The sequence below is a fragment of the Pipistrellus hanaki genome (assembly GCF_964339955.1).
Source record: "Pipistrellus hanaki genome assembly, chromosome: 1".
Lineage (NCBI taxonomy): Eukaryota > Metazoa > Chordata > Mammalia > Chiroptera > Vespertilionidae > Pipistrellus > Pipistrellus hanaki.
In genome coordinates this window covers 189,589,809-189,607,766 of record NC_140503.1, presented here as the reverse complement: position 1 = coordinate 189,607,766, position 17,958 = coordinate 189,589,809, and the positions used below count along the sequence as shown (strand labels likewise).

Here is a 17,958-nt window from a genome sequence, read left to right as displayed (position 1 = left end):
TTCCTTTGCTTCCCCTTTTCCTCCTGTGGATGAGCTGTTGGCATCCGAATCCAGGTCTCCTGCCTCAGGGGCCAGGCCCATTTGTCTGGCCACCAGAGGCCTTATTTCAAGTGCCCCTGGTCTCAGGCAACATGGACAGAGCAGAACTCATCGTGCTGTCTCCCCAGACCCCCTTCTCTTCTTTTTCCTGTGTTGGGCCAATGGCACAACCATCCACCAGGAAGGCTGGGCCTGCGCCCTGCAGGCTACGTGCCGTCTTCAGTGCGCTCACCTCCTGCTCCCAGGTGATGGCCAAGCCCTTTGGGTTCAGCCTTCCGGGATCTCTCATTCATCCTCTCTCTCCATCTCCAGTGCTTTGTTCTGAGTTCCGCTCCCAGCAGACCCCACGCCCATTACTCAGTTCTCCGTTCCCTTCCTATTCATTCATTGCACACCCTGAATCCCTGCCACCTGGCATCGAGTTATGCCTGGAAAAATGCTTGAAAATAAATGACTTGAATGACCCAGATCTCTCATGTAACAAGTACATGTATGTCCTGTACATGTATGTCCTTGACCGGAGGTACATGTATGTCCTTGACCAGAATCGAACCTGGGGCCCTTCACTCTGCGGGCTGACACTGTAGCCACTGAGCCAAACTGGCTAGGACTATTTTGATTCTTTTTAAAATGCCTTGAAATGATATACCATAATCTTTTATGGTAGAGAGATTGTCTTTAAGATGTGCTTGATATGAAGTCACAGAGACAAAAAAATCTTTTGAGTCATCGGGTTTTAAGGGGTTATGTCATGAACCTAGCATATAAGCACACTTTTAAAATCTATTAAAACCACCTCCACTTACTGTTTGATATTGATCTTTGACCTAAATTGAAAAGGTGTTGTTGTGTGTGTGTTTTTTCCCCCCCTTCCCTATAATGTTTTTAAAAAGACCTATGGGTATTGGACTTTAAATTGAATTATCTAACAGAAAGAAAGGAAATAAAATTGCTTTGGGTGTTAGGTCATGACGATAAGTAGGCACTTCCAATGGGAGGTTGAATCCATGCCTGCCTTGTTTTAGTGTTTGGCTGATCACGCAGACGCTACCCACCGAGGCCACAGGCTCCTCCTCCTCTGTCTGCTGCTCTGAACTCGGAGGGATCTCACCTCAAGCTAATGATGAGGCGTAGGAGCAGTCGGGACCTGGGTAGCACAGGAGAGCATTTTCCTCATTCTCTGATGGTGACTTTACCTTGCCCCTAAAGGCTTTGGCGTCGCCGTGAGCGGGAGCCCCAGTGTGTTGCTGTGATAATGATGCCGTCATGGTTGCTTGCTCCTTGATTAAAACCTCCACGCTCTGCAGTTCATACTATGCAACTACTAGGGAGTACAGGACTCGGCAATAAATTGTCAGTTGTTGTTGAAGAAAATGATGTGATTTGAAGAAATGTTTTATGAGATTATTTCAGTCTTGTCTTGTCATCCTCATCCCAGCCATTTATTTGGACAACTTTCCCAGGATACATTGCCACGAGATCCAGAGTCGCTGCACAGTGTTTTGGTGAACTGCATTGGAGACAAAACTCTCTGGGGGTGACGGCTTCTCCAGAGAGGACCTTTGGCTTTGCAGTGGCACCAGCCTGGGTTTGAACTCAAGGCTAGCCACGTTGGCTGTGCATCCGTGGGCCAGTTGACTTAACCTTGTGGGCTGAAGGCATGTGAATCTTCTAGAGTAGTCCCTCAGATGTAAGAGGTGCTTTATAAATACTACTAGAGGCCCAGTGCATGGATTCGTGCACCTGTGGGGTCCCTCGGCCTGACCTGTGGGGATCAGGCCAAAACCGGCTCTCTGACATCCCCCAAGGGGTCCTGGATTGTGAGAGGGTGCAGGCCAGGCTGAGGGACTCCACGGATCCAGTCAAGGGCCAGGGAAGAACCTCAGGACAGTTCCAGGGCATGCCCAGCCCATCTTTCCCAGTCCTTATCCATCAGCCAGACCCCAGCAGCAAGCTAACCTACCATTCTGAGCGTCTGCCCCCTAGTGGTCAGCGCATGTCATGGTGACTGGTGGACACTTAGGATATTAGGCTTTTATCATATAGGATTCCTCATCTCTTCCCTGTGAAAGTCGTGTATTTTGCACCGATGGGAGGGCAGACTTCTTTTTCTAGAAGTTGGGTACACAGACAGCGAGACAAGTGCCAGGGAAGGAGTGGACGGATTCCTGCGGGACCCTCCCTTGGTTCCTGCTGTGAAGGAATGCGCAGCAGGCCGGGGGAGAGCTTGGCGTTGGCTCCTCGCGCCCCGGGAGTGCCCGCTGCTGCCACAGTGTTCCCAATGACACTCCTCCCTCTCTCTCCGGCAGGTGCCTGAGATCATCAGCTCCATCCGCCACGCCGGGAGGCTCGCCCGCCAGGAGGAGCTGCACTGCCCCTCGGAGTTCGACGACACGTTCTCCAAGAAGTTCGAGGTGCTCTTCTGCGGCCGCGTGACCGTGGCGCACAAGAAGGCGCCGCCGGCGCTCATCGACGAGTGCATCGAGAAGTTCAACCACATCAGCTGCAGCCGGAGGGCCGAGCTGGACCTGGCGGCCCAGGACTCTGCGGCCAGCGGCCCCGCGGCCACGCTCTCCTTCACGGACCGGTTCCGGGCGGCGCTGCAGCCCGCGGGGCCCCCGGAGCAGGGCCGCCGGCCGATGCGCAAGTCCTCCTCGCAGCCCGGCCTGCGCTCCACCACCTGCAGGAGGGAGTTCCAGGACGGGGGCCTGCGCAGCCACAGCTTCTTCAGCTCCTTCGATGAGAGCGACATCGAGAACCACCTCATCGGTGGACACAATATTGTGCAGCCAACGGACATCGAGGAGAATCGAACTATGCTTTTCACGGTAAAACAGCAACCAAGCCTCGTCGTGGTCACCCCCCAGTCTTGAGATGAGAACATCTGCTTTAGTGAGCCAAGAAGCTTAGCACCTTGCTTTTGGATTTATGTGCGAATCCGTGTATTAAAAAAAAAATAAAATAAAATAAAAAATATATATATATACACATATATATATGTATATATACATATATACATACATATATATATATATATTATTGATTTTATTACAGAGAGGAAGAGAGAGGGATAGAGAGTTAGAAACATCGATCAGCTGCCTCCTGCACACTCCCCACTGGTACATGCCCTTGACTGGAATCGAACCTGGGACCCTTCAAACCGCAGACCCGTCGCTCTATCCACTGAGCCAAACCGGTTTTGGCAAGAATCCATGTATTTTTAGACTCAGTCATTCTTTTCTCAGGATAAAAGGACTCATTGCTTGAGTCCTAAGCCTTTCAAGTCATCCAGGGGAAAGATAAAGAGAATCATTTTTTTGTATGATTTTTACCTCCCACAGCCATGCTTCTAAAGATAACTTTTCAGTGTGGAAGGAACACAGTTAATGTGTGTAAAAGAGGTCCAAAAAGGGACTTTTAAACATGTATATTAATTTCAAGTCATCTGTTTCAACAAAATCTTTTTGGAAAGTACTCCCTCCATGCCATTTTTTAAAATTAATTTATAAAGCATTTATGCTTTGTTAATCAGGGTAATTGGATTTGTAGATGACATGATATTTGAAATTTATACCCAAGCTGAAATATTAGTTCAGCCAACGGCCTGCTCACTTTTTTTCTAGACGTTTGGGCCACACGGCAGAAGAGGAATTGGCAGGGAGGTGGTCCCTGGCAGGGGGGGCTGCAGGTGCGCTGCCCTCCCTGGGGGCCCCCTGGGTCTGAGCTGCTGGGGCTGGAGCTGTCCCAGCGGGAAGCAGCCTCTGAAGATGGAGAGAACCGATTGTTCCTTGACATCCACTCCCCCTCACCCCCATTGTTTCTTTGACCTGAGGCTGACCAGAAATTCTAGAGAGAGCAGAATTACCTTATATGTCCTGTCTTGTTTTTGTGCCTGACCAGGGCCGGAGGGCAGGAGAAGACTGAGGGGTAGGGGAGCTTGCTATTTAGTTTAATGCTGATGGTACCATGCAGGTTTACAATCAAGAGAGTAAGTCTGGGAACACAGGGCTGATTGTTACCTGCCAACCTGTGAGTCGTGGTCCAGGTTGGCCGATTTCTTCCCAATTTCATCACAGATCTAATGTACTGAGGGGGCTACTTGCAGTCAGTCTTGTGCTTTAATCTGTACTTTTGAAAAATTTCTCTTAGAGTCATTGGGAAAGCTGCTCGGTGCATGTATTTTCAAATACTTATTGTATGACGGCTGCATACGGGGTCTCTTGCAATACACCAGAAATACAGCTGTGAACAAGACACGTGGGGTCAGCCCACGTGGAGTTTAGATTCTGGAAAGAGAGACCAACAACTGGTTGCAAGTAATTATCTCATGACAGTTGGGATACATACTGCCAGGATAACCAGAGGGTGCTGCCAGAGCTTCGGGGGGGTGTAGGAGGGCTTCTTTGAGGAGGGGATTTTCACCGAGCAGAGGTTTCAGTGTGGACAGCCGGCAGTGTGTCCTGGGTTCAGGGAGGTGCAGGAGCGGAGGCCCCGGGGGAGGGACGGAGCACGGACAGCCGGTGGCCATGGTGGCTCCGTCCTAGAGCGGAGTCTGTTGTGCTGACTCACGTCAGTAAGACAGTGTTAAATTATGCTAATGCTCTAACTTTAATAAAAGGTCTGGAACGTAGTACAGAAATGCCTACCACATGATATGTATTCCACACAGAGTAAATTATTATTTTTAAAATATATATTTTATTGATTTTTTTATAGAGAGGAAGGGAGCGGGAGAGAGAGTTAGAAACATCAATGAGAGAGAAACATTAATCAGCTGCCTCCTGCACACTCCCTACTGGGTATGTGCCCGCAACCAAGGTACATGCCCTTGACCGGAATCGAATCTTTCAGTCCTCAGGCCGACGCTCCATCCACTGAGCCAAACCAGTTAGGGCCACAGGGTAGATTATTTTAACAATAATTTTAAAAGATTTAGAAAAAAGTCATTAGAAAACTGCTTGGGACGTTTTAAAAGAGAGCCTCTGTTTTCTGGAAGATTCACTTACCTAGGAGCTGAGGCTTTGCCGCTAACTTTGGATATGTGGTTCCTCCATCTCACGGAGGACCGCTGTCTAACGCAGGTGAATGCGCTAAGTTGTCCTGCGCTACCCGAAGCCCATAGGTTAAATGACAACCTTGGAAGTGATTTTCTGCGGTGAGATAGTCAGAGTTTTATAGACGCCTGCCCTGTTTAGCCTTTGTTTTCATAGGTCATGAAATGAGAAAGTTTGTGAGATAAATTTGAATTCAGCTTTCATGAGAAGCTGGCTGCTTTTTTTGTTTGTCTTTTAAGATTGGTCAATCGGAAGTTTACCTCATCAGTCCTGACACCAAAAAAATAGCATTGGAGAAAAATTTTAAGGAGATATCCTTCTGCTCTCAGGTAAGTTCAGATGGGTTATTGGCCCAATTGCAGTGGAATTTTTACTGATTTTTTCCCATATCTGCCCGTCAGTCAACAGAAGTGCTAAAGGTCACAAGATGTATGTGTTCTAAGTACTTGATTTGTGTTCTTGCATTTCTTCCTCCTCTACTTTGATATGTTAAGGCAAAATGTGAATGTAATTTCGAAATTAAGAATTTTGTTTTTAGAAACAATATTCTGGAGAAAATAGGTTTACTTTTCTTTTTTTCAATTATTCATGGTAACATTCCCAAAGATGATTCTCATGTGTATATGTATATGTCTGTGTGCACGTTTAATATATATATATATATATATATATATATATATATATATATATTCATACATATTTTTAAATAGATACTTATTTCTTCTTTACAAAATGCATAACTTTTTAAGGGTAATAATAACATTATTTCTTCTTCCTTAAAATATATTAGAAAGTGATTATTTTTTAGGGTGTTTTGCTAAGAATACTGTCTACTTGCATTCTTTCTTGATAATCTCCCAATGAGTTCCTTAGATTTTGGAGAATCAATAAGTTATAAATGAGCTGTGCCAATTTTACTCAGGATCTTCCTCACAACCATGAGGTCACTCAAGATACTATTTTTTAAACTCTGACTTCTCATTTCCTCACTTCCATTTTCTCTTAATAAGATGATGAAAATCTCATTGTTTGTTGATTTATAACATGATCTCTTTAAGGATTCAAAGGGATTTTTTTTTTTCGTCTTCAAAATGTGAAACTAAAGAATGCTCCTCAGTAGATCAAAGAGGGAACCATTTACAAAGGAACAGTTTTTCCAAACCTCCTTCTCCCCAAGAAGGAGCCTCTAGCATGTGCTGCCCGTGGCTGCGGGAGAACAGGGACTGAGCGGCCACGGATCAGGAAATATCTGATCGGATATGAGATTCTCCGCAGAGTGTTTATCTTGATTTGCTGCTATTTCTATTGAAAAGTTAATGTTTAATGTTTGCTTTTTCACGTGATAGTTTTACGATTTCCTCAAGTTTACATAATCGCCTGAACTTCCACTCAGACCTCTGCAGGCCGATGCTCTCAGATCCCACACTTTAATGTCTGTGGGCCGTGTCTTATCTGTATTAAAGTGCCTCTTAGCTGATACTCTCAAAACAAGTTTAGATATTCATATTTATTAAAAAGAGTCTTAGAAACTACAGTGGAGCCCTGGCCTTAACACCTATGTTTAAAAACTTCTCTTTTCTTTGTGATTATAATTTCTGGCTCATTCTTCATTCCAGTTCACTTCAGTATTTACCTGTCTATTTTATAAGTACGCCCCTGTTGTTAAATCTTTTAACCTTTGTGTCTGTGTGTGTTGGCATGTGTACATGTACGTGCGTGTGCATGTGTGTGTGCGGTTGTGTTTCTTCATTAATCTCTGGTCTGCTTTTGACTTTTCAAGTAGCTTTTTATCCTTTAATACTTCAGAGAAAGTCTCATGTTTCTGTGTCAACTTTTCTTTCCTTCCTATTAGTGCTAAAATGAGCATGAGAAACTCCGGTTTTGAGATCTTACTGTCGGAGTAATCAGAGTAGCGTTTGAGAAGAACAGTGCTCACCGTCATAGTTGAGAGGGGTTTATAGGTATTTACTTGAAATAACAACTTGACGGTGCCCTTTCCCGAGGCGCGGTGTAAATGTGCAGTTGCCTTCCTGGGATTCGGCTCAACGTCCCTTCCTCCCCCCCTCTGACAGGGCATCAGACACGTGGACCACTTCGGGTTCATCTGCCGGGAGGCCTCGGGAGGCGGCGGCTTCCATTTCGTCTGTTACGTGTTCCAGTGCACAAACGAGGCTCTGGTAAGCGGCGGGCAGCTCCCACGTGAACCCTTGGTGATGAGGACTTTCAGACTCACGGGTTTTTCTTTCCTTAGCAAGACCGCAGTCTCATCGACATACTGATACTATATTCTTTAAAAAAAAAAAAAAAAAAAATATATATATATATATATATATATATATATATATATATATATATATATATATATATATAATAGATTTTTACAGAGAGGAAGGGAGAGGGATAGAGAGTTAGAAACATCGATGAGAGAGAAACATCGATCAGCTGCCTCTTGCACACCCCCCACTGGGGATGTGCCCGCAACCAAGGTACACGCCCTTGACCGGAATCGAACCTGGGACCCTTGAGTCTGCAGGCCGATGCTCCATCCACTGAGCCAAACCGGTTTTGGCTGGCTTTACTATTTTTCATGACTGTTTAATTAGCACCTATCTGGGATTTGCTTGGGTGTGCATTTTCAATATTTTTAAAGAACTGGCTCACCTGCACCCCCTGGTTTAGCAATTTTAAGGTGTCATTTTGGACTTGGCTTCTTCACTCGTGTTTAATTGGTGTTTTTAGTTTTTCTCATATCCCCTGGAAGAGCCCTGAGCACTGGGGTAGTGCTTCTCAGTTGGTAACCCTAGCAGTTATGATGGTTACCTGCCAACCTGTGACTCGTGGTCCAGAAGATGCTTAAAATACGGAGTCTTCCCGCAGAGTTCCGCATGTGGAGCTCACTCATGTTAAGGGGACCTTTCGCTGGTTACTGACTCTCTCCTCTCTGACCAGGTGGATGAAATCATGATGACGCTGAAACAGGCGTTCACGGTGGCTGCCGTGCAGCAGACCAGAGCGCCGGCCCAGCTGTGCGAGGGCTGCCCCCTGCAGGGCCTGCACAAGCTCTGCGAGCGCATCGAGGGTGAGTGGGGCCCCTCAGCCGGAGGGGAAGGCCTGGCGGTCTGCACCCCCTGACAGGTTCCGCCTGACGGAGCCTTGTATTAGCCACGGGGCTGTCCGATGCAGGGAATGTGTTCCATGCGTCAGGGATTGTGATTCCAACATAGTGGCTGTACCATTTTACACTCTGTCAGCAGTTTCTCCACATTCTTGCCAACACTTGTTGCTTTTTTTTTTAATTTAAATTTTTTATTTTTTTAAATATATATTTTATTGATTTTTTTTTTTTTTTTTAGAGAGAAAGGGAGAAGGATAGAGAGTTAGAAACATCGGTGAGAGGGTAACATTGATCAGTTGCCTTTTGCACACCCGCAACCAAGGTACATGCCCTTGACCGGAATCGAACCCAGGACCTATCAGTCCATAGGCCGACTCTCTATCCACTGAGCCAATCTAGGGCTGTTTTTTTTTTTTTTTTTTTTTTTTAAATCAATCTTTATTGTTCATATTATTACAAAGGTTCCTCATTTCTTCCCCCCTCCACCAGGTTCCCACCCCACCCTCTGCCCCCTCCCCATCCCCCATTGTCCTCATCCATAGGTGCACAGTTTATGTTCAGTCTCTTCCTCCCTCCCTCTCCCCGATAGTAAATCCCTTTTCAGATAGTAAATCTGTTACTTAGCATTTTCTCATATCAATAATACCTCCACATGCCCAATGATACTTCACACAAAAGACATTTCCAAATAGGTCAACCAGCCTCATCCAGGCCCCACCCAAGGCACTCACAGATCAACACCCCAGCGCTATACTAACTCAACACATCCAGATCTAAGCCTTCATCACTTGATTCAGCAGACCCTCAAGTTCCCGCAAAAGTTTCCAGCCATGTCTGAGAGGCAGCCGTGGGCAGGTACAGGCGAGGAGCGAGCTGTTTCGGGCCTGGCTGCTCCGGGCCTGGCCTCTGTTGCTCTGGTTCGTTCCACAACCAGCTGCTCCGGGTCTGGTCACTGCCGCTCCCGACCTAGTTGCTCTGGACTTGGCTGTTGCTGCTACAGGCCTGGCCGCACCCGACCCGGCTGCTCTGGGACCGGTTGCTCCGGTCCCGGCCGCTCCGGGCCTGGCCGCTCCCAGCCTGACAGCCGCTGCTCCGGGCCTGGCTGCTCCCAGCCTGGCAGCCATTGCTCCTGGCCTGGCCGCACCAGACCCTGCTGCTCCGGGCCTGGCCGCTCCCAGCCTGGCAGCTGTTGCTCTGGGCCTGGCCGCTCCCAGCCTGGCAGCCGCTGCTCCAGGCCTGGCCACACCAGACCCAGCTGCTCCGGGCCTGGCTGCTCCCAGCCTGGCCGCCGCTGCTCCAGGCCTGGCCGCACCCGACCCGGCTGCTCCGAGCCTGGCCGCTCCCAGCCTGGATGCTCCGTGCTTGGCTACTGCTGTTCTGGGCCTGGCTGCTCCCAACCCGGCTGCTCTGGGCCGGGCTTCTCCGGGCCCAGCCACTCCGTGTCTGGGTGTTCCTGGACTGGCCACCCTGGGCTTGGCCGCCTCTGCCTCAGGCCTGGCTGCCACTGCCCCAGGTCTGGCTGCTCCAGTGCTGGCCGTTGATGCTCTTGTTCTGGCTGCTGCTGCTCTGGGGCCTGGCCACTGCTGCTCCGGGCCCAGCTGCCACTGCCTTGTGCCTGGCCACTCTAGGCCTGGTCGCCGCTGTTCCAACATTCTGTCCCTTTTTTCTCTTTTTTTTTTCTTTTAAAAAAACAAAACAAAACGCATTTATGTTGCAATGTTGGCTGGTGCGTTGAGTTCTGACTAGTCCTTGATTTTTCAAGATCTTCTTTGTATTCTTTCTTAAGTAATTTTACTATCATTTGCTCTCACTTGATTTCTTCACATTGAGAACTTCTTTGGTTTCTTCCTCCTTGTCCTGGGAGCTCAGCAGGTTGGCCTGTGGCACCCCTTTGTTCTCCGCGGGCTCCTGCGCTGCTCCAGCCTGTTGCCGGGGTCGGCGCCGCCCAGGAAGCAGCCCCCGTCCTTGGCTCCGTTGCCAGCGCTCAGCAGTCGAAGGCTCAGGGGCACCCCCCCCACTGGGGGCCCCGTCGCCCGGCTCCTTGCTGGCGCCCGGCTGGCCGGTGTCCGGCAGGGGCTCCTGCTCCTCGTGGCGTTCCTCCAGTCTGGGGCTTTCTTTCTCCCTCCCACTAGGGGAGTCCAGGATCAGAGTCAACAGACTGTCCTCTGCGCACAGTGTGCGCGACTCCGGGGGCTCGGCCTTTCGCCGCGCTCCCAGGACTCCACCTCACAGCCCCGTCTCCCCCTGCCCGAGCCTGGGTCCCCAGGGACTGGCCCAGACCTGGAGTTCGGGGCGGTCTGGACTGAGGCTCAGAGCTGCCGCCGGAGGCTTTGTTTCTTCCGGCTAGGGTAATCCAGCATCAGAGTCAACATTCAGTCCTCTGCGCGCCATGTGCGCGCGACTCCGGGGGCCCCGCATTTCGCCATCCCCCGGGATTGTCTCCCCCTGCCGGAGCCTGGGTCCCCAGGGTCTGGCACATAACTTGGGGCTCAGCGCTGCCGGTTCGGGGGTTCAGCCCAGGCTGGGGGTTCTATTTCCTTCCTGCTAGGGAACGCCAGGCAGCACCCAGCCCTCTCCTCCTCTCCGGCTGCGACCTCTCCGCGCGCGCGTGCGTGCGAGCGCGCAGCATGTCTCCGTACCTTAGGCTTTTTTTCAGCTCCTCTGATTTTCCTTCTGGTTTTCTCCCTCCTTCCTATTGTAGAGTTTTCAGTCAGTCGACTACCTGTAGCTCTGGGCAATGTCCACTCTACATTTTAGTTGTATTCCCTTGAAATTGTTGTGAGCTGCTGCGGCTAGGTGTATACCCGAGCAGCCATCTTGGATCCTCCTCTTTTTTTTTTTTTTTTTTTTTTTTAGTGCAATTGGGCAAGTAAGATTTACAGATAATATCCAGAGAAAACTATACTCGTATAGTATCTTTGGGTCCGAGGACCGGCTCAGGGCTCAAGCACTGCTTTGACAGATAGAGGGAGTAACAGCTCCTCAGTGCAATGAACGCCAGGGAAGTCACACACGCAAGGGTTGGAACATCACCTTACAAGGTACAGTCCCCTGCTCAGTGGGGCCAGAAGGGTCTTGTAGGCGTCATTCACCAGGGTCGAATGCTTCTCGGAGAAGTCCTTTTCCGTCTGAGACCTCTGGCCGAAGAAGTCTGGGTGGACAAGGCGCTGTAGCTGCTGGAACCGATGCTGGAGCTTTGCAGTATCCACATTGAAGGAACGTTTGCAGTCCATGAGGCTGAAGTGGTCTCTGGTGGGGTCAGGTGGCTGCAGCGCCCGGCACTGGGGGCAGAAGAACCCGTCCTCCCGGATGGGGCCCCCTGGGCCGCCGCAGTTCCAACACCGGGGGGAGCTGCTTCCTGCGAGCGACGGAGCATTGCAGCTCAGCGGTCTCCTTCCGAGGACCCCGGTCGGCCACCACCTAGGGCTGTTTTTTTTTTAATAACCATCCCAAAGGATGTGAAGTGGTATTGATTTCCCCTTTTAAGTGAGATAAATGGACAGTTTAAGTGTTAAGGTGTTTGGAGGTTCATCTTCGTGCATTATAATGCTCTTTAAAATTAATCAAAATGATTACTATTTTTTTACTGTGTTTTCCTGGTTGTTACTATTTGCTGACATTGTACTAAACATATCTGGGAACAAGAAAAGCTGGGCTTTATCTAGAGCTCCCATCTGAGAGGATCATAGCCCTTTCCTGGGCGCTTTCCAAGATAAGGTGAATGGTGACGGAAATGCCCCCGGGGGGCTGACTAAGGGCCCCCCACCGTGACTTTGGCCTGGAAGATGCAGCAGGTGACCATAGGCACTGGCAGGGTCCCAGGGTCCCGCCTGGTGCAGCTGGCTTGGGTCTGGCTTAGCTCTCAGAACGTTACAGCTGAGGAGTCTAATCAGGGTGGGAGTTTAGCAGCTGTAGTTTGGGAATTATCATTTAATTCATCTTTCACCTGATGAAATCCAAGCAAAGCGGGAAGCGGTGCTGATGTGTAACCTCCCTCTGCAGGCTGGAGAAGGCGTGCTTTGCCTGCATGCAGGGCGGGCACCTTCCCGGAGCGCAGAGGGCATTATTAGAAGGATCCTCCCCAGGGGAGGGCCTCGATGCTGTATGAACAGCCGGAGGCCCTCGCTGTTTGCTGTTACATTCTAATCAGCACAATGAAGTGAGTGGTTTATTAAAGTTCACGCATGTTCCCGTCAGAGGTGTTCTAGTGGGAATGTATGGTTTGGCTAAGAACTCCATAGACTGTGGAGAGGGCCAATGACATCGCCACAGAAACAAGACTTCAAGACTGCGTTGTGTTAACGGATACAGCCATGTCATTCCTAGGAATGTATAAAATACAGTAAGTAGCTGTGACCACTTTGGCTCAGTGTATAGAGCATCAGCCCACGGACTGAAGGGCACGTACCTCAGTTGCAGGCTTGATCCCTGGCCCCAGTTGGGGTGCGTGCAGAAGGCAACTAGTCGATGTGTGTCTCTCAGATCGATTATTTCTCTCTGTCTCTTCCCAACTTTTCACTCTCTCTAAAATATCTACAGAAAAATATCCTCAGTGGAGAATTAACCAAAAATAAAAATAAAATACAGTGAAAATATAAAATAAAGCACTGACGACCTTGGCCACCCACTGCAAGGTGCACTTACAGCTCATGAAGGTGCAGGCGTGCATGGATTGGCTTTGAACTGTGTGCCACAGCTCGTAGTGTTCACATAGTATTTGCTTATCTTAGAACTTAGAGGAGCGTTTTCGGAATCACTGGAGTGAACTGTGCTTCCACTAACAAGAAAACAGTTAAAGGAGGCTTCCTTTTGCCTTGGCTGAACCAGGCCGCGCGTCAGAGCTCCCGGGAGAGAGCCCTTTCCGCAGTGACAGTGTGAGGGCGGGCGTCCCTGTGGGGCTGCGGGTTGTGGTTTGGGAGTGCCCTTGCCTCTGGTTACCTTTTAGTGGCCTTCTTCCCCCCTCTAAGGCCTTTTGGCATCACGTGGGGAATGCGCTACCTGGCTGCAGAAACCACCCAGGAGGCGCCGAAGGTGGTGGGAAGCCACGGGGAAGGTGTGGGTAAAGGGACCGGACCGGGTGGGCCCCCTCTGCTTTGAGCTGGCGGGGGCAGGAAGGACCGAATGCACCGAGGCATCCCGAAGACAAGGATGAAACTTGGCCAAGGATCTCTTCATGCCTGCTGAGGATGAACAACAGTCTCCCTGCATGGTTTCACCAAGACTGCGAGAAGCATATGATTAGTCTAACTCAGTAGTCGGCAAACTGCGGCTCTTGAGCCGAGGTTGGCCACTCTGTTGATAATGAGTTTGCCGACCACTGGTCTAACTCTTCTTTCTCTCCACCTGGGGATGTCTCATCGAACAATACAGCGTGTCCAAACGAGGATGCTGACACTGTCTGAGACATCTCCATCTGCAGGGAGGAGTGTGGGTCAATGATTAGTGAGGGTTTATGTTACTGTAAATTTCAGCACCGTGTTGATTCAGCCATTGAAGTCGTTAGGACAGTAAAATCAGCTACTTGTCTCCCTTCCTTCTAAGACCTGACATCTTGCCGAAGGAGCCTCTGAATTTGCTCTGACAAAACCCGTCTGTCCTTGCGGCACTCTTGCCCACCGGTAAATTAACTCCCTTGGTATCGACGCCCTCATGTGTCAGCCCCCTGAACTCTCCCGGCAAAAGGGAGGCAGCTGGGCTTTAAGAGTGGCCTCCAGAGGCAAACAGACATGGCTCAGATTCTAACTCGGTCCCTTACTTAGCTGATGACCTTGGACAGAATCCTTGACTTCACCGTGCCTCAGTTTCTCCATCTACACCTTTGATTATTACAAATAGTGCCCACTCGAGGATTATTCTGAGGATTAAATGAGATATTGCATGTAGTATTGAGTGAAGTGGCACAGTAATCACTGAAGAAATATTGGCAAAAAAAAAAAAAATATGGGAGGGACTTCCTGGGAGCTAAGATGGCTGCAGCAGTGTGAGAAGGGGCCGTAGGAGGGAGGAGCGTGGTGCAGGCTAGGCTGCTGTCGGCTCCTGACCTTGGATAAGTCACCTGTCTTCTCTAGACCCCAGCAAACTCACCTGTAAAGCAGGCATGGTTTCCAAGTGCCTGGTCCATATTTGAGAGGTGTCCCCTCTTAGTGGTATTAGGTGCATCATGGCTGTCAGGCTCTGGAGGTCAAGGCCAGCCGCCTGCCCGGGGCTCACTCTTGGGAGGAGAAGAGAGTGGCAGGTGGGTAAGGAGAGGTCATCCTTGGAATAAAAGTACAGGCATCCCTGAGATGTTATAGGTTCAGGCCAGCCTATCATAATATAGCAAATATCACAGTAAAATCATGAGTCACACGGTTTTTTTGGTTTCCCATGCTTATAAAAGTTATGTTTACACTATATTGTGTATTAGTGTTATGTCTGAAAAAAAACCCAAACAACAACAATGTACATACCTCGTTAAAAATACTTCATTGCTAAAAAATTTGAACCATTATTTGAGCCTTCAGCAAGTTGTAATCTTTTTGCTGAAGGTTCCCACAAACCTCCAGTTTGTAAAAAATGCAGTATCGTCGGAGTGCAATGAAGTACAATGAAACGAGGTATGTCTGTTATGCGAAGTGGTTGTTTTTGTTGTGGCTAGGTCAGTAAATCCTTTCATTCTAAATATCATCATGTGGAACATTTATCTCTGGCACCGAGAAAAGGCAAAACAGGATCTGAGCCATGTCTGTGTGGAGAAAGAACTTTCTGAAGTATTGACTCTGACAGGCACTAAAACGATGGCTTTATTTTTATAACCTTTTCTCAGAATCCTCTGTCATGGTTATTAAATTGTCTTAAGAATGTTAATAAGCAAGTGGTGGTAAGAGGAAAGTGGTTAGCCACATGATTCACTTTTATCTGCTGGAGTGTAGCATGCAAGAGAAATATGTTGGTCAGTTTTCAAATGGATTAGTTGTTATTTCTCCTTAAGGAAAGATATCGAGAGCAAATGCCATGAGAATTTATCATTTTCTTTTAAAAATTTGTTTGAGAGAGAGAAACATCCATCTGTTGTTCCACTTATTTATGCATTCATTGGTTAACTCTTAGATATGCCTGATTGGGGATCGAACCCGCAACTTTGGCATATTGGGATGGTGCCCTAATCGTTGAGCTACTGGGCCAGATTGAGAATTTATTGTTTTCTGAGGACAATGTTCTGATTGTGTGAGGGGTTTTAACATGGAGCAGTGGCCAAAAAGTAATTTGAAACCACATAGCCCTGAGGTAGAGTCCAAGGTGGTGGTTTTTGGAAATTGGATAAACTCTCTGGGTCTCAGTTTCCTTACCTGTAAAATGGGGATAATAAAACCCTATTCATTAGATTGTTCTGAGCCTGGAATGATATGATGCAGGCCTGATGTTTAAGAGGGTGCCTGGTCCATTGATGGCTCAACTAAAAACTGTTAGTTGTCGTCATTGTCATTATCAACTTTATTGGTTAGGAGTTCCATAAAATTTTGAAAGCCTGCAGTGGGTAGGTAAGAATATCAAGAAAATGAGTATAGAAATGTTCACTCTCCCTTATAACTTTTACGTGTTTTCATCGCTCTCTCTCTCTTTTTTTCTCTTAATAGGAATGAATTCTTCTAAAACCAAACTAGAACTCCAGAAGCACCTGACAACGTTAACCAATCAGGAGCAAGCGATGATCTTTGAGGAGGTGCAGGTACAGTGGGAGTGGGAGTTTCGGTGGGAGGAAGAGGCAGCGGCCCTCTTGTGAATGTCATTTATGAGCAATAGGAGACCAGGGCTGTCACGGCCCCAGGGAAATAACCCCAACTCTGCCTGGTTTATGCTTGAACAGCCCCGTGGAAGGGCCAGGTCGGAATGGCAGATTCACATCAGGTCTTGCTTTTCAAGTGAAAACAACAAAACCGAGGGGTGAGGGGGGAGTGCTCTCTTAAAAATACCATTTCAGAGTGAGAGAAATTATGACGTGGAAGAACCTCAGCCCGGGGACCGAGACCTGGACTTCCGTCCCTGAGCGCTCCTCTGCTCCGTGGGTACCCTCTGCCACCCTTCTCCGTCCGGAGTTTGGCTCTGAGTAGGGAGTTGCAGGAGATGTCGTTTTCTCCATGAAGTTGAACATTAATTGTTCCTCCTGTCTTATCATTTTATTTTGGTTTGAAAATAAATGAAGATGATGTTGTCTACTTAGAACATTATACTATGTCAAACCTGAACAAAATACAGAAAAAAACCAAGCTTGTGGGCTTTCTGCATCAAACCCGGAGACTGCTCTCGTCCTTGCGTTTAGATGGCACGTATCTTGGGGAAACCGCACTGTGTGCCTGCATGCCAGTGATCTGTTCATTCTGACTCTTTAAAAATATATATATTTCTTTATTGATTTCAGAGAGGAAAGAAGGGAGAGAGAGATAGAAACATCAGTGATGAGAATCATTGATCGGCTGCCTCTTGCACGCCCCCTACTGGCGATCGAGCCCACAACTCGGGCATGTGCCCTTGGCCAGAATCGAACCTAGGACCCTTCAGTCCACAGGTCAACGCTCTATTCACTGAGCCAAACTGTCTAGGGCTCATTCTGACTCTTTAATGAGCTCGTCAGCAATGTCATGTCTGCTGTGGGCCAGGGCATATTCTATGGCTTTCTGGCATTTTTTAGGGAGTTAAGCACATCAAAACAAAGAATAAATAGCTCCTTTTGAGGGGGAAGAGAGTGGCAGGGGTCCTGCAAATGGAGGGGTTGGTAAACCACAGGAGAAGGCTCCAGCTCCCCCCCTCGCTGGGGGAAAGGCTCAACAGCTAGGGCCCATGGCCTGTTTTCTGTGAGTGTGAAAAAGTAACCACCTGCTAAAGGTCTCTCTATCCCCGTCCTCCTCCCGCTGTAAGGCTGGCATATGTAGAAGAAGGAAAGCATAGGAAGATTTCCTCTCTTTCGCAGACAGCTTAGGATGTGATTGCCATGACTTGTAACTGGCTTTACATTTTTCTTTTTTCCTCCGAAGCCACTTGAGACACACCACTTTGCTTTCTCCTAAAGGACCCTTAGAGTTCCGGGTACACAGTACCTTAGACAGATTGAATGTGATTGTATGTGGAGTTCATAAGTGGGTAAATGGATAAATGGATGATAATTTGCTTCTGATTATTAATGCACTTTACAAGAGCTATGAAGTCCCTTTGGGGAGCATCATAGAAGAGGCATATTCCACCCTGACGTGAGCTTTCTTTCTTATGTAGACATCACTGTGTAGGCAGTAGCTTTCCCCCAAACAGTGCGATGCATCAGGATAGCGCACACTGAGTACATATGGCAAAGAGGCTGTAGACACAGTTTTACTTTAAAAAAAGTACACTCGGCCGACGTGGCTCAGTGGATTGAGCATCATCCCACGCATCAACAGGTCGCTGGTTCCATTACTGGTCAGGGCACATGCCTGGATTGCGGGTTTGATCACCAGTGAGGGGTGTGCAGGAGGCAGCCGATCGATGTTTCTCTGTCATCGATGTTTCTCTCTCTCTCTCCCTCTCTCTCTCTCTCTCTCTCTCTCTCTCTCTCTCTCTCCTTTCCTCTCTTTCTAAAATCAATAAAGACATTTTAAAAAATAGGGTACTTTTCAGTCCCCCAGGGCCCCTAGAAGACTAGTTTTTTTTATCGGTTTAAAGACCAAAGGGAAGCCATGGGCTAGAAAAGCCAGCTCAGACTTTGTCCTCTGTCACTGTATGTGCGGCTCTTCCTTGAAT

At 48.3% G+C, this 17,958-nt stretch overlaps 2 protein-coding genes across 5 annotated transcripts in view; one reads left to right on the top strand and one right to left on the bottom strand.

Moving 5' to 3' along the window:
* TBC1D1 (TBC1 domain family member 1) overlaps positions 1 to 17,958 on the top strand; it is a 213,343-nt gene that overhangs the window by 107,262 nt on the left and 88,123 nt on the right. For all 4 annotated transcript variants that reach the window (XM_084900527.1, XM_084900526.1, XM_084900529.1 and 1 more), the window contains 5 exons: positions 2,349 to 2,867; positions 5,333 to 5,422; positions 7,166 to 7,270; positions 8,043 to 8,172; positions 15,825 to 15,916. In XM_084900527.1, the coding sequence (XP_084756653.1) occupies positions 2,349 to 2,867; positions 5,333 to 5,422; positions 7,166 to 7,270; positions 8,043 to 8,172; positions 15,825 to 15,916 (936 nt within the window). The remainder of the gene's footprint in view (positions 1 to 2,348; positions 2,868 to 5,332; positions 5,423 to 7,165; positions 7,271 to 8,042; positions 8,173 to 15,824; positions 15,917 to 17,958) is intronic.
* LOC311612716 (iron-sulfur cluster co-chaperone protein HscB-like) lies at positions 11,237 to 14,462 on the bottom strand (the record flags this gene model as incomplete). The annotated part of the gene is made up of 2 exons (XM_084865903.1): positions 11,237 to 11,628; positions 14,419 to 14,462. 2 exons carry the CDS (start codon positions 14,460 to 14,462, stop codon positions 11,238 to 11,240), a joined length of 435 nt encoding a protein of 144 aa, XP_084722029.1. The 3' UTR covers position 11,237.